The sequence below is a fragment of the Cimex lectularius genome, unplaced genomic scaffold (genome assembly GCF_000648675.2).
Source record: "Cimex lectularius strain Harlan isolate CLEC.00 unplaced genomic scaffold, Clec_2.1 scaffold44, whole genome shotgun sequence".
Lineage (NCBI taxonomy): Eukaryota > Metazoa > Arthropoda > Insecta > Hemiptera > Cimicidae > Cimex > Cimex lectularius.
Window position 1 is genome coordinate 1,548,414 of NW_019392639.1, and position 17,049 is coordinate 1,565,462.

The window sequence follows — 17,049 nt, forward strand, 5'->3', positions numbered from 1 at the left end:
GGGGTAAAACCTAGCCTTTTTATGGTATTGTGTACTTGAGCCATGGTTTCTACCAAAAAGACCATGGCATATTGATATAGATACCAACTCCTGGCCCTGGGCTTAAATCTATATACCAGATATAGTCAGCTTTAACTGGTATTTTTTTCTCCCTGTCTACTCGGGTATTTTAATTTTAAATTTCTTTGCAACACTGAATTTTGGGATTATGATGTCGACAGGCATCTCCAGAACTTTGTCCACCTGTAGTTCCTCTCAAAGTTATGTTATGTATGTAAAAAACATGTAGCATTTGTGAATATATGTTTAAGTTGAAAATTGCAAGGGTTGGGGCTGAAATGACCTAGATGACAATAGTCCCACAGCATAACTTTGGTTGACAGTAGGACATTTCTGACACCGGACAAACAGACAACAGAATAACGACACCAAAGTATGTGACTTTCACATGAAACATCTGATGCCAATAAAAATTATCTACCTCAGTTAGCATTTCAATGAATGTGTCTGTGTGCTGGATACAAATATTTTTTTGCTAGATCATTTTTGTGGCATTGATTTCACATTACAGGGAAGTGGGTTAGGTTAGAAACAGGTTAGAGTACATATTCATGATTTTCCATGAAGCGAAGAAAATATGCAAATGAAAGCACGATTTTCTTAAGTGAGAAGTGCTTACAAAAGGTAGTAGTCTGTTTCATTTCCATTTTACTTATTTGCAAAAAGAAATTATTCAATCTAGTATATACTTTTCAAAAACAGTAATTACACTTAAGATTTTTTAAATTGTAATGTGAAAAAAATGTGTTAATGTGCAATAGAATATTAAATAATAGAATAATAACTGAGAAAATGAAAAAAAAAAAAAACAATGTGCATAATATGTTTAATTATTAATGTGCTGTACTCTCGAGGTTGCACTCACCTAGAACAAGATATTGATGAGGACCCAGGAGAGCAAGGAGTATAATAATAGTTTTGCACATGCCTTAAAAGCAAATGTAGTTTCTTGTAGTACTTATGCTAGCATACTATATTTTAATAAATTAATTCAAGTATATAATGAACAGTCAACAGCAGTTAGTTGTCATATAATTGATTTCATCGCAAATAAACGATTTAATAAAGGTTAATATCATTAGGGAAGGACTTACTTTTTATGCCCGTCAGTGCGCGAAGATTTATTGTCATTGCCTGTATCATCATCGCTTCCACCTCTAGAAAAATATGAAAATTATAAAAACTATTATTAAAATGTTAAAAAGACATGGCCAAAAAATTGATTAATTCGTGTTTATATAAGGTCCAGTATCTGTAAAGATTAAGGAAATAATCACATATATACGTATATATAAATTAACTGGACAGGTTATCTATGGATTTAAGAATTAATTGTTTTTATTATTTAATTGCTAAATGAGTCTAGTATACAATCCAAGTCGAGGTAAATTGCACTAAGGAACACTCCATTCATAATTTGGCAAAAAGTTTGCTTTTACATACCTACAGTAAAAAGAAAATAAAACGAAAATTACCACTCTTATTTTTCTCTTGTAATTTATTTCCTCAATGTAGAGGAAACATATCTGTAACCAATCTCTCACATGATACTGAAGAAGAAGCAGGTCAGAGCTTCAAAAGCACTACAATAAATTTATATAACTTACATTTTCAATAATTACCCTACTACTATTAATAATAATTATCTTCCTACACTAAAAGGAAAATGTTTAATCAAATTTCATCTATGATTTTATTCTAGAATCAGGTCGAGATAGCGTCCTAACAAACAAATGCGCTCTTCCAACTTTCTTGCGGAAAGGAAGAAGGAAGTGTCATATGCAGATGTAGATAGCTTGATTCCGATAATCTTGCTCTGTCCTTGCTGTTTTCCTTCTATTTTCCTGTAAGATTGGAAGAAGTCTTTGATTGGAAACAACCAAACTACATGTTGGTACCTCATAGATCTCAATAAACAATTTCATATAGTATACAGGTAGTTTTGGTCGTTTATGTGGTCTTAGGTGGTTGGTCTGTCTGTATTTAGTCAAGCCCCTTTTATACATTTATACAAAAAGTCAAATTGAAGAAGGCAAAAGGGCAAAATGCATCCGTAAAACCAAAGCAAAATTATATGCATACCAAGAACAAAAATGGCCGAACAACAGATCCATCAACGACCACAACTCAATAAATCACAACTTTCAGAACGACAGTCTATGAACGACCAAACTACAGGTTTACCACCTTGTAAATCTTAAGAAGAAATTTCATATAAAATAAAAGTTTTGTTTGTTTCCAACCATTCTGGCCTGACTAATCTTTAGGCATTGGCCGATCAGATGTGCTTCACAATCTTGCCATCTTAAGCTATGGCTTTGTGTACTATACCTTATTCTTTTTTATACATTTATACCAAAAATCCAACAAGAAAGCAAAAATGACATGCATACCAAGAACCAAAATGGCTAAACAGATTCATCAACCGGCACAACTCATAACCTTTTTAGACCAAAAGTGGTTCTTTTTCACTGAAGATGTCATGTGAAATATGTCATATGCATACAGAATGGTAAGATCAACCAAGCAGTCTGCTTTATATTAGCTTAGAGAAGATGCTAGAAGCAAAGTTCATGGACTACCGAAGTATGCTCACAATGGGGAATATCATCACCCCTTCAAGGTAGTCACTGAATACCTTTGACCTATTAACCCCAAAGGAGAAAATTGTAAGTAATAGACAGGCAATATAGTCCTAATCACTAGAAAAACAATCGAAGAAAGAGGGTGCTATGCTAATTTTAAAAAACTGCTTTTTTCACATCATTAACTTCTTTTGAAGAAAGCTTCTGGTTTGATTGTATCACCGGGGTGAGGAGAACATGTCCTAAAGCCTGTGTGGAGAAATACTGAGTATATACACTATCAAATTAATATGTATCATATCAGTATAAAAAAAGGAAGAATTTCGCAAGTATAATTTTTTTCTGGTTAGATAACCCAAGGTTAGGCAAGACTGAAAAAAAGGTTGCAGTCGGACTTGATGAGCAAGATCATCTTGTATGTAAAATAATTTCAATCTAAAAAAAAACTACATTGGATGAGACTCAGACATTCAGTCAAAAGGCACAAAGTTGTTGAGAGGATGTCAAAAAATGGATAGCATTGAATTATCAAGCACAGGTGTTCTAAAAATAATCGACTAATGATTTTAACTGAAATTCGACACTAACGAACAAAATAAATATTACATCGGCACAATCGGGTTCTTTGAGCCAGGGGAAAAATAATTAAAACGAGTCGAACGATATTTGCGTCAATTTCAAATTGTCTGAAACAATGGTCGCCAGTTGCGTCACAGGGCTTCGCAACTTCTTGGAACCTTTACTTACCGACCCCCCCAAGTCCCTTACGTTACAATGATGGCTTGCTATGGCGTTTCTCTTCTCAGATCAAACGTTTCTTCGCTTTTTAAAAGGCTTCCCGTTCAAGACGAAACAGCAAAACTAATTAAGTTGGTATTGTTTCGCCAAATGGGCCTGTGAAATAACAAGTCGACTTTTCGCTACCTTCGAATCTTCAATTAATTAGCGCCAAACAAAGTTAACCGGTGGTTCGAAGAAACAAAAAAACAGCCCCTTATTTATAACAAACAAGCTTTGCTGTCTGGGTTATGAATAGGGCTGTGATTTATATGCAATAAAAACAGACAAATATGCACATACATATGTAAATATATTTGGTAAAAACTGCAATTTAATATTGAAAATATGCGAAAACTGCCATGAGAAAAAAATAAGGAAACATTAAATTAAAGCACATAATTGGAAAGAGAAACAGTGGCAAGAGGAACATCACATTGCTAATATTAAAAAAGAAAAACGCATTAAAAAAAGTTAAGGTGCTGCTCAAACAAGTAGGATGCAAAAAAGAAAGGTTTCATCTTCATCAGAAGCGACCCAAGTGCAGTCTTCACGACGAAGATGGGAAGGAACGAAGTTTNATTCGTTCATTATGTGGAAACGGAAAAATGGGAGACCGTAGCTCTTTTTCGGAGAATTTTTCTTTTTGCCTGCTCTGAAACATTAAAATTTGACGTGCCAAATACCGATATGCCGGATATGTAAAAAAAATATGCAGTTATAACCCACCTATGCAAAAATATGCATTTATGGCAATATATGCGCAAATATTCAAAATAAATATAGCTTAAATTGATTTCAAATACTTCAAAACATATACAGTTTGTTAAAACTGGATATTTTAGTTAACCAGGAAATATATGCAAATGCATATATTTCACAGCCCTAGTTATGAACGTTGTTTACAACCATCTTGATCCGCCTACTCTCGCTGTTTCTCAGACGCATTACGGCATTTTAAGACAGACCAGTGAAGTAGGAATGAATGAATAGTGTTTTACAAAAAAAAAAAAAAAAGATCACCACATCCTAATCCACTACTAATTCATATTAAAAAAATTACCCCCCTTCGATACTAGCTTTAGTAACTACTACTTCGATCCACTCGGACACCAATCGCGACAGCTCAAGTGGTAAAGCAGCGGCGTATTTAGCCGAAGATCGTGGGTTCGAATCCCACTCGTGACACTAACTTTTCATTTCAACCAATACCTTGCATGAAGATTAATAAACGACAAAGTTGAGAAATTCTGCTGAGGCCAAGTCGCGGTTATGTCTATTGGAAAACTAGAAAATTGACCTCTTTGCATAATAGAAAATCATGTACAGAAGTAAGCACAAACATACGTACTTTCATACAGTTAACTTGTAATGAAAGCATTAAAATTACAAGCCATTAAAAGTTCTCAAATGTATGGGTCAAGACTCTACAGGCACTACTGGAGTGATAGTGATGGCATAAGAGGAAAATAGTTGATTAATTAGCAAAAAAAAACTAGCTCTGGCTCCCTTTGAGCCAGATCTACAACTAAACACTAAACACTAATCATATAAAGAAAATTAAATTGAATTGGTCGGAGGGAAATCTCACAGTAGTCTAGAATATCAGGTCTGATATATGAACACTCTTTTGGCTAGCAGGGATTGAGTATGATCATGAACTTCCTTAGGAAAATGGCAGAGCAAAACTTCCCAAATCTGTCAAGAAGGTGACATCGGAACATATTTCGAATTGCTAAGGCCACACCGGAAATGTCGCTTTTCGCCTGGTTACTGATGACTCGCCTGGTACCTAGCGGCCAAACCAAAGCATGGAAGCCTGTCGCCATAGTTGTTGATCACATTGTTGAAACGTTGCTCTCAAAATTTTTAAGTGTAACGTATTAATTTTAAGAGAAAATGTGAATTTCCTTTACATCTTCCCACAATTTTGACTTGATAAACTTGTATAAAGTTTATGAGCTGGATTACTCATTCTCGTTTGAAAACTGCAGCTATTAAGTCATCACGCATCATCAAATTTTAAAAACCACTAGACAAAACGCCAGGCAAAACCGACTCGGCCGTTCCTCCAGAGAGACAAGCTACTCACGTGGCCGACTAACGACTGTTTGGCCAGCCCCAAATGTTCTAAGTGGTTGTCCTCCAGGAGATTCTTCAGACAACTTGGCGCCAACCTGGACAACTTCGGTGTGGCCTTAGCCGAGTAACTCGGCGCAACTGCCATTTTGAAAAGGTAATCTCAACGCCCGAAGAAAACTGCGGAGTGACACCGAGGAAAACGTGCTCAAACACCTAAAGAAAAGGTCACCGTTTTGGTTCGTAATGATCCCTAAGTCACTGCGGACAGGAAAAGAGATAAATCCCAATTTGGACCATAGGCATAAGCATTTTTTTAAATCCTTCTATATTGCATCCTAGGAAATAAAATTTTCGAATAAAAAAGCTTAGCTAAAGTTGGAACAGTAAAGAATAAAAATTATTTTGGCTTGCCTTTCCTTGTCTTGGTTTGTCAGATACGTTTCTGCATTTCTTCAGGTTTTGTCTGGGTGTCTTTTTTCCAGAACCAACAATGAAGATGGCAAAGTGCAGAAAACCGTCTGATGTGCCAAGAAGGCAGGAAGACAGATCAGCTCTTAGATGTTAACAATTATTAAAACGCTTACTAGTGAGCTCGAACAAAAATAGAGGGACAAAATAGATTTTTTAGGTCTAGGTGCAAGAGTTTCGAAGGCCACCTCTTTTATCCCTAAATTATCATTAAAGGGACTTAAACTATCATTTTTACAAATTATTCCAATTGATAAAATAATTGAAGATTTATCACTTTTCTTGGGTAATTCTAATATAGTAATAAATAAATGTACAAAGCAATATAAAATTTATAGTTTTTTTACTAAATTTATTTGGAAATACAATAATAATCGAAATGTAGAAACGAGAGAGCAATATGTGAAATATTTGATGTGTAAACGGAGAAAGAAAAGTTAAAATATATATGGATATTTATTTATAGTTGGCATTATGCAGCGATTAAACCGATTAAATTAAAGTATGAAGCCCCGGGCCGGTGAAAAATTATGACGAGTAACACACTTGAACACAAAATTACCAATATTAATTTTAGCAATTATGGAATAAAGCGGTTCAACTATTTTTACTTGGATCTTTCCATAAAAAGTTTTAAAAATATATTACCCATTGAAGAAAAATCATCACATTGTGCTTTTGCGTGGAGGTATCTGTATCGACTTTTAGCGGTTTCGAGAACAGGGGTTCGAAAGTCTAGGTGGATGATTCGGTTAAATACGAAATGGAGAGCTTGGACGAGTGTTCCGGGCATAGACTATGGCGACTGGATTCTTTGGAGTTTGGAACGCTTGGTTGAACCCACAGTCCAAAACAGTCATAATATTAATGTGTAAATGAGGCGTTTTTGTAGAATTTCGATTACTTGTAAAGCAGAGTTTGTATGTAAATCTGTACTATGTAAAGTACCAAATAGCGGACGACATTGGTTGTTGGGAAAGGAACAGAAGATATGACATAACGAATGGTTAAGATTTCCTGTGACTTGGTTTTGTTGTCCTGGAGAAACATGGGATAACAAAAACAAATGTAGAATCCTCCATCGCAGAATGGATCCAAGCAAAACAAAAGGAAAAATGGATAAACTCTAGCGGTGCTAGACATAGTAAACGTATGATGAAACAACCCTCACCGAGAATGGCAAAAACACTGCTACAATTGGAGAGGGCCAAACTCAGAGGAGTGGTAGGACTACTAACCGGTCATTGGTATCTGAGAAAACATCTACACAATATGGGTATATACAGCGATGACCCCATTTGCAGATTATGTAATGAGGAGAAGGAAACAGCCACTCATATCATCTTCGAATGCGAAGCAACAGCTCAATGGAGGTTTAACCTAACGTACGGAAAAGACTTAGGGAATCAAATTGCAGCAGCAACAGTCAATGACCTGATACTTCTAAAAGAAGGATTGAGTCTATTGACTGAACTAAGGAACTAGGAAGGTACAATAAGCCAGAATTATTCTGGCTGCAGTGCCTGGGGAAAACAAACCCCGCTTCCTAGCATCCTTTCCACCATACCATACCATACCTGGAGAAACAGGAGAAAACAGGAGAGACGGCCCAGAAGGCTTTCGAAGCTACTACTGGATCTAGGTTTGCTGAAAGGATGGCGAAATTGTCTGCATATATCACAAGTACTGTATCGGAATTGTATGTCGGCAGTTTATACCGAATTGAGAATGGGGCCGAGAATATTACTTTGAGGGAGAAAGATACTGCCGATTCGTACTATCGGGCAGAGTATTTTTTGGATGTGGTAATAAGAGAATAGAAAGGTGCCTTTGAGTTTCCAGAGAAAGCCTGGATGCTGCACCGCTCGAACATTCCTTCTCTTCAAGTGCGGATGCGATGATACCTGCCTTGTGGCAATGTTGACTGGTAAAATGATGTTGCCTAAATTGATGAGATGGAATGACTAAAGCTTCGAAGGAGGAATCTTTCAAGAATTGTGACTTAGGGAGATTCTGATACTTTGATGTTTGAGAATGGGTTTTATGATTGATAATTTCCATTGGATTGGTAAGTAGGTAGTTCTAATGAGTGAGTTGTAAATGGCGGTAAGAAACATTATTTTATGACGATTTGGGAGGATATATGTGGTGATAAGGCAGATTATTTACTAGGAGGTGATGATGAATTTGACATCTGATGAAGTGATTTACGTGAAAGTATCTAGGTCCTGTTCAAACAAGTAGGATACAAAATAGAAAGTCTTCATCTTCATCAGAAGCCACCCAAGGTGCAGTTTTCAGGACGAAGAGGAGAAGGAACGAAATTTGTTAGCAGTGGTGCAGGGGAAGGTATCTAGGTGCTGCTCAAACAAGTAGGATGCAAAAAAGAAAGGTTTCATCTTCATCAGAAGCGACCCAAGTGCAGTCTTCACGACGAAGATGGGAAGGAACGAAGTTTTTTAGGAGTGATTTAGGGGAAGGTATCTAGGTCCTGTTCAAACAAGTAGGATGCAAAATAGAAAGTCTTCGTCTTCATCAGAAGCCACCCAAGTGCAGTCTTCACGACGAAGAGGAGAACGAACGAAATTTTTAAGGATTCCTTCTGTCGCAGTCCTGAGTGATTTGTCTAGGGATAGAGTGTAGTGTGTCTGCGAGGTCGTTGATGTGATGACGTGAATTGAGGTAAGGTACACTGATGATTTGCATAGTCTAATTGTTCTCGGTTTTTTAGTGGATTGTTCAAGGTTTTGTGATTTAGTGTTGGCCAGGAACTTTTTCCAGTCGACGTGACCATATATAAAGGATAGTTTGGGGGTGTGAGAAGTTGGCGGTTCAAAGCTCAACTGGACAAATTAAAATTTGTGTTAAAAAAGTACTGATTCGACTGTTTTATATTTTTCTCCAAAACCCCGTCTTGTTGACGGATAGTAGTCTGAAGGTGCGAGAGCCGGAGATTCGGCTAAATGGAAATCGATCTCATTTATAGAATTTAAACGGAAGGGGATTTACTCCAGAAAACCTATTGCAATAGTTTTATTAAAACCTCATTGATTAGAAACTTAGAAACTAACCTGAAATTAATTCGTTGAAAGTGTGGTGATTAGTGACCGTTAATCGATATTTATTTAGAAATCGTGATATGCGGTCTGGTGTGATGTAGGTTTCAAAATAACATTTTCTTTATCGTGCCAACGTTTCGATCTTTATTGAGATCATCTTCAGGGCTCAAAGTGTTTGTCTTCTGTGTAATTGTGTCATTTTTGCGTGTCGTGTCGAGAGTCGTCACGATTTCTAAATAAATATTAACATTGAGCCATACCGAAAGGATTTTTTACATCAAAATCTGCATTTTTACGAACCAAGTTATTATTGTCCCAAGCAACTCCTCCATTAAATATAAATCCATTATATTTCGTAGTCCGATTGGCCAAATAACATCTTTCAATTAATTAATCTTTATGTAAGGTATTGGTTGAAATGAAAAAGCCAGAGCCACGAGCGGGATATGAACCCACGACCTTTGGCTAAATATCGCTGGTCTCCGACTTGAGCTATCGCGACTTTTTTATTAAATACAATTTTTATTCATTTTTATTTAAAATTACACGCCATTTGACAAATGGCAAAAAGTAGGGAAAATTCGAGAGGTGAGGTTGAGATGGGAAGTTAGTGTCCGAGCAGATCGAAGATATGATAGCTCAAGTGGTACAGTAGTGGCGTATTTAGCTGAAGGCCGAGGGTTCGAATCCCGCCCGTGACGGTGACTTTTTTCTCGACCAATAACTTTCATAAATACTAATTAATTGAAAAATGTTAATTGGTCAATCGGACCACGAACTGTAATGGATTTACTAAAAATTAGTATTTACCTAGGATATAAAAATATTACTCACTACTTTTTTCTTGTTTGATACTCATTGTTGGATTCAGCAAAAAGGTTATTTTTAAAGACTACATACAAGACCATTTTAAAAACAATTGTTTACATTTTAGAACCTGAAAAATGCCATATAGTTCATTGGTATTAAATCTAAAAGTTTTGGAAAGAATAGTTCTCAAAAGGGAATTTTGAGTTATGATCAATGGATTTAAATAACAATTACTGGTTCCACCCATGAAACATTACCATAGCAAATCATAGAGTGAACTAAGGCATAATAAACTGATTTTTAACAATTTTAAATTTAGGATCTTTCTTAATGCACTGAATTTATAAAAAGAAGTTTTCTCAGTCGTATAACCAAAGAATCAATGTGTAGCTAAAAAGTTTACAGAATATTTTCAATTTTAAAAGATCATTAATGTATAAAAGAAAAAACAGGGGATTGAAAACCGTACCTTGAGGGACGCCACAGAAGGTGCCCAATGGCAATGGATTGCTATAGACTGGGCCAACTTTTGTTATCTGAGTTCTACCCACTAAATAAGATTCAATCGTGACTTCGATCCACTCGGGCACCAAACATAAAAATATTAATTAATTGAAAGAAGTTATTTGGTCAATCGGACTTCGAAATATAATGGATTTAATAAGTAAAACCGAAGTATATCTTCACTAAAGCTCTCCATGACCGTTTCATTTGTCACCGAGAATCATCATATTTGAAAAATGACAAAAAGAAGGGAAAATTCGAAAGGTTTTCCTCCAAACAATAGGAAGTTGGTGTCCGAGTGGATCGAAGTTACGATAGCTCAAGTGGTACAGCAGAGGCGTATTTAGCCTAAGGTCGTGGGTTCGAATCCCGCTCGTGACGCTGACTTTTTTATCTCAACCAAAACCTTACATAAAAAGATTAAATATAAACTTTCCATCAATTTCAGTAGGACTTATTAGCATTTTACTAAAATTCATCTATTTTAACGGCTTTTCGAGTAACTATGAACTGAAACTATATTGTCGTCTGTCTTCATGCCTTTTCACTTTTCACCTTCTGTGTACGAAAACTTAGCAATATATAGGAAAGAAACATAACTGAAGGTACATCACCCAAAAGGAATTTTTTTCACTCAACCCATGTAAGACTCTCCCATTACATTTTCCCTAAATACATATTTCTATGTTATATTTATTTGTATAAAAATGTTCTCTTACTGATAAGAAGACGTCGCTTTTCTTTTCTTCGGAGGGTGTTCCCTCGTGCTGTCTACTTGGGGTACTTCCATAGCCATATCACTAGAGGCCACCTGCCCGCTTCCGAGGTAAACGGAATTCGAACAGCAACTTCTGAAATACATGCAAATGCCGAGAAAACATCAATCAAAATCATCTAATTGATTTTCTAATACTGGGTAGTAAAATTTGACCTAATATCAGTAAAACGTCAGCTTAAGAAAAACCGTTCTTTAATGATTTACATCGAGAAACATTCATTTGAATCTTTGACCGAGATTCAAAGATTGGTGAAGGCAGGCCGATCTACCCTCTCATGTTTTATTTATAAAAAAACATGTCATTCCTCGTCTCCCTGATTTTACTCCAGGTGAAACTTCTAAAAGACATTTTAAACTTAAAATTTAACATTTATACACTGACTTTATTTGAGCTTAATCTTCTATTAAATTTACAGTTAAAATCCAGAAATGCTGTGAACGTCATAGAGATAGATCATTTCGAATAAAAAGGGTGGTTTATATATGTAAATTGTATTCAAACCGTTCATTCTCGTTGTTTGGACAAAGGATTTTGTAGTTTGGCCTTTTCCGATCATTTTGGAATGTAAACGGAATCGATCAAACTACAGCTTCGACACCCCGCAGAACATCAAGAAGACATCTCTTAGCTTTAGGATTTTTTTTAATATAAGGGAAAATAATTGCCTTTGATACTCGATGGTTAAAAGTTTGTCAGCAATTTGGACAGCCCCGATCCTCCATACAGCATACAACTGTCAACATACAAATCTGGTACGACCAGGACGCCGATTAAAGCATTTAAAAAGATTTTTGAACAAGTTTAATACACAATATCAAAAAAATAAACAATGAACTTGTCCGTCAGAGTTTTTCATATTAGTACGAAGCCTTTTAACTTCTAAGCTCTTTTATATTTAGTCGGTTTTCTTGTGTAGATAAAAATCCTCGAAATCACAAACATTCCATGTTTAAGTATAAAATGATAATTGACTAAAATTTCAGTTTAATTAGGTTTTAAAATTGATTCATTTTGGTTTTGTTCAAATAAGGAACTTTATTCATACAGTCAACGCATTATAAACAAAAATTATTTTACTTATTTTTTTTGCAAAAAAAGAGTTTAACGTGGTCATCAGTTGACAAAATCTGACTACTGTTGACCTATTATTATTATTTTTTTAATCCTTCCTTTTAAAATCGTTTTAAGTCTCCTAGCCCGGGATGAAAGCTCGGATAGATGTCAAATTTTTCGTACCAGTATCACAAAAAAAGTTATCATTGAAATCTGAGATCCCATGTCAGTAGTAGTCACACATACACTTAAACATAAAAAGTACTTAACCTCTTATAAGTCAACACCACAAAAACCGAATGACATTACAAATTAATAACAATAATAATAAAAGAATTTTGTAAATTTTAACAATTTTAATGTAAATTGAAACAAATTGTAATCGATTTCTTGAAATAAAATTTTCCATGGTTGAAGTCTCTAGGAGAAAATTCCGTTTCATTACTTAATTTTCAAAATTATTAACTTTTTCATTATATTCTTATTATTCATTATATTCTTTATCTTCTTTTTTTTTTTTTGATGACCATGATTTGATGATCCGGTAAAGGTTTGATTTTAGAGTTGATGAACCGGCGTTGGGCCACTTGTTGGGTCCGCCTTCACTCGCTTGTTGTATTATTCAAACGCGTTCGCCGTTGCAACTTCTTCAGCGAGGAACTGAAGTAATTGAACCCGCAAATAAAGAATAAGTGACGGTTTAGCATAATTATGATTTTGCTTGATATTCAACAATTTACTACATTTTATTAACTGCTTAAAAAATTGCAACTAATTTTGATCAAATTATGTTTTTTACAAAAAAAAACTATTTATTTGTTAAGAAGTTTTTAATTATTTAAAAAATTTAATTTCTGTGTTGTTCGGCTACTCCTGTTACAAATTTTGCCAGTAGATTCTCATTCAAAATGGAACCAAAAAGTTCTAATCAACTATGGTCTGAATCCCAAAAGTTTCGGAGTTATTTCACTTTTTATGATTTTTTAAGATTTCAGGACCTTGCTTCAAATAAACAATGATAATTCCAAAATTAAAAGGTTATGGACAAATCCGTTGATGCCATTGAAAACTACGTTAAATTTTCAATAAGATGTGATCAATACTTACTAAACTTGCAAACGTTCGTGAAATAAGTATTTTAGTAGCAAGAACTTTGAAAAAAAAAACTTTTTACCATTACAGAAAACGTACTCCATTTAATATCCTTTTTAGTGGTGCGATTTCTTTTTTAATTACTTTTTTCAAAGATGCCTGTCGGATTGGTAAGGTGGCAAATTAAAAAAAAACTTTGAATGGAAATTTTGAATGAATTTATTAAAAGCAATTGTACCACTGAAAAAGATATTAAAGAAAGTACGTTTATCCTTTCCTCCATCAATTTCTTTATTTTTGAAAAAAATAATTTAAAAAGAAATTGTACCACTAAAAAAAGATATTAAATGGAGTACGTTTTCCGTAATTTGCTTTTATCTAGGTTTGGAGATAGTAGTTTAGAATCACCATAGTAAGTTTTTCAACTTTAAAAAAAATTTCAAAATTCTCGCTACTATTCAATGGTATTAACGGATTTGTCCAAAACAGGAAAGATGAAGAAATTGATGGAGGAATGGAAAAACGTACTCCATTTAATATCCTTTTCAGTGGTGCAATTGCTTTTAACAAATTCATTTTTTTTTTTTTTTAATTTGCCACCTTACCAATCCGCCAGCCACGGTTGTTTCCTTTCCACCATTAATTTCTTCATCTTTGGAAAAGTAATTAAAAAAGTAATTATACCACTAAAAAGGATATTAAATGGAGTACTTTGCTGAAATTTGCTGATATCTACGTTTGGAAATAGTAGTTTAGAATCATCATAAGTTTTTCTATTTTGAAAAAAAAATTCTTTAAAGTTCTCGCTACTAAACCGCTTATTTTCCGAACGTTTACAAGTTTAGTATTGATCACATCTTATTGAAAATTTAACGTAGTTTTCAATGGTATCAACGGATTTGTCCAAAACATTTCAGGTTTGTAAGTATCATTGTTTATTTGAAGCAAGATCATGAAATCTTAAAAAATCAGAAAAAGTGGAATAACTCCGAAACTGCTGAGATTCGAACCATAATTAATTTGGACTTTTTGGTACAGTTTTGATTGCAGAATCTCCAGGCAAAGTTTGTAACACGAGTAGCCGAAAACCCTGTAAATGGTAGTGATTTACCGTCGTATTCAACTGCGTCGGACTGGAATGGCGTATAGTTCGCCGAAGAGAGTTGTCATTGTTGATCAGGGTGGTAAAAGGCGATAGGGTAGGATCAAGAAGCGGACAACAATTTTTATCGCTTAAAGTTTAGTTTACAAGTTATGTAACGCCTGGAAAGGCGAACAACAGGTATCGAACCGCTCCAAGTAATTCGAACAGGGTTTCACGATTCCAACACGAATTCTTCAATTTTGTATAATTGCGATTGAAAATTGATTATTAGCTTAGAAAGTTTCTAAAAGGGTGGTTGTTTAATCTTATGAAATAGAAAACAGGGTTTTTTCCGGGTTGTTTGTCGGTAGGCATTCTGTGCTCTTGCAGTTTTATTATTTAGTTTTAAGAGGGATAAATCATAAAAGGAATAACTTTACTCTATATTTTTTTATACAGGGTGTCGGCTACTCGTGTTACAAACTTTGTCAGTAGATTCTATATTCAAAATGGACCAAAAAGTCCAAATTAACTATAGTTCGAATCTCAGCAGTTTCGGAGTTATTCCACTTTTTCTGATTTTTTAAGATTTCACGATCTTGCTTCAAATAAACAATGATAACTCTAAAACTAAAATGTTTTGGACAAATCCGTTGATACCATTTAAAACTACGTTAAATTTCCAATAAGATGTGATCAATACTAAAGTTGTAAACGTTCGTGAAATAAGCGTTTTAGTAGCGAGAACTTTGAAAAAAAAAATTTCAAAATTGAAGAACTTATGGTGATTCTAAACTACTATTTCCAAATGTAGAGATCAGCAAATTTCAGAAAACGTATTCCAATTAATATTTTTTTAGTGGTGTAATTACTTTTTTAATTAATTTTTTCAAAGATGAAGAAATTAATGGAGGAAAGAAAAAAACCGTGGCTGACGGATCGGTAAGGTGGCAAATTAAAAAAAAAATCTTAAGGAAATCTTGAATGAATTTCTTAAAACCAATTGCACCACTGAAAAAATATTAATTGAGGTACGTTTTCTGAAATTTGCTGATCTCTAGGTTTGGAAATAGTAGTTTAGAATCACCATAAGATTTCAATTTTGAAAAAAAAAATTCAAAGTTCTCGCTACTAAAACGCTTATTTCACAAACGTTTACAAGTTTAGTATTGATCTTGATATTTGTAGAAATTTAACGTAGTTTTTAATGGCATCAATGGATTTATCCAAAACCTTTAATTTTGGAGTTATCATTGTTTATTTGAAGCAAGGTCGTGAAATCTTAAAAAATCATAAAAAGTGAAATAACTCCTAAACTTTTGGGATTCAGACCATAGTTGATTAGAACTTTTTGGTTCCATTTTGAATGAGAATCTACTGGCAAAATTTGTAACACGAGTAGCCGAACACCCTGTATAAGGAGTCGAGAGGTAATAGTAATAGATGAATAGAAGCAGGTTTCATATAAGAAAACAATAAAACCTCTTGAGAAAATGTCGGCTTTTCGGTTGTGTACATGCTGTGTATGACTTATGTCACAGATTCTTCGGACTTTAATGGTCGGTAAATTTTGCATAAAAGTATCAAGGATTTGTGTACTAACTGCGGCACGGGTTGCAGGTCGTAGTACAGAGTCGGTTCATGAGAATGCTGGTGGAATTCATCTTGGGTCGCGACATTGATGAGGTGCTGATACGAAGGTATCTCGTGGGAACTCCTCGCCACCATGGCATCACCACATGACTGCCTTCTGGCATGAAACAGTGCCGAGTCGCTCCGCCCACCGACTCCCATTCAAGCTCTTGCGCTCCCCGCTCTCTCCACGCCCAGAAACACTCCCACAATCCTTCCTGGGACGCGGTTTCTGCTGGAAGCACCGTCCATTCAGATTTTAATGGGCTGAGGACGAGTCGACTTGGCCGATTTGGGACCCTTCTATGGAAAGATCACCGGTGGGCCTGCTTGAAAATTCAAATTACCCAATTCGGAAAAGAAAAACGAGTGGCCTCTTGATGGCTTACACATGATAATGCGAACATCGAATGTTAACAGCTTTTTGTATTGTTTTTTTTATCGTATAAATAGAAATGCTGTGACACAGAGTATTTTTCAACATTAGTGAGTCAAATCTTCAAAACAGCTCTTCTTCGATGTATTCACAAATTCGTCAGTCCTCTTGTTAGATAATATCTTATAAAAATCAAACAAGTCTTCTTGGCTATATAAATATTTAAATTTAGTTTCCCCCTCTTTTATCAACCAAGAATGTTTTGGCCTGTCGGCCGGGACAGAAGCATTTCAAGTTTTCATTTTCTTTGTTTAATGCCTTTTGAGGACAGACAATTTCAAGCTTCCGTACAGAAAAAACGCAATGTGATGACAGGCGAGACTACCGAGGTTTACTGATGAGGGGCAAAACAGCCCGAAACGTAGATGAAAAATGCGAAATCAATTAACCTGTATAAAATCCACGTATCTCTTGGACTAACCCTATTTTAAAACGAATCCTTTTTAAGAAAGTAAAAAAAATACATAACCAAGAATCTCTAAACCTTACAGGAAGGATGAAAAGAAAGCTTAAATCTCCTGGAACTAGGTTTTTTTAAATTTTTTTTTTTTTTGCCTTATGATCTATGCATATTAGCCATGGTGACGAATTCTTATATATGTGTGTTAAAATTGGGGGGGGGGGTTAT

The 17,049-nt window shown here is 34.9% G+C and overlaps 1 protein-coding gene across 8 annotated transcripts in view; it reads right to left on the bottom strand.

The window, feature by feature from the left end:
- The window catches only part of LOC106665581 (protein cycle), a 47,975-nt gene that overhangs the window by 5,053 nt on the left and 25,873 nt on the right, over positions 1-17,049 (bottom strand). For 4 of the 8 annotated variants that reach the window (XM_024228177.1, XM_024228183.1, XM_014392087.2 and 1 more), the window contains 2 exons: positions 11,065-11,196; positions 1,155-1,217 (listed from right to left, as the gene is read on the bottom strand). In XM_024228177.1, the coding sequence (XP_024083945.1) occupies positions 1,155-1,217; positions 11,065-11,196 (195 nt within the window). Of the gene's footprint in view, positions 1-1,154; positions 1,218-11,064; positions 11,197-15,956; positions 16,309-17,049 lie in introns of those variants that run through there. The other 4 variants (XM_024228194.1, XM_024228195.1, XM_014392080.2 and 1 more) reach the window with 3 other exon arrangements.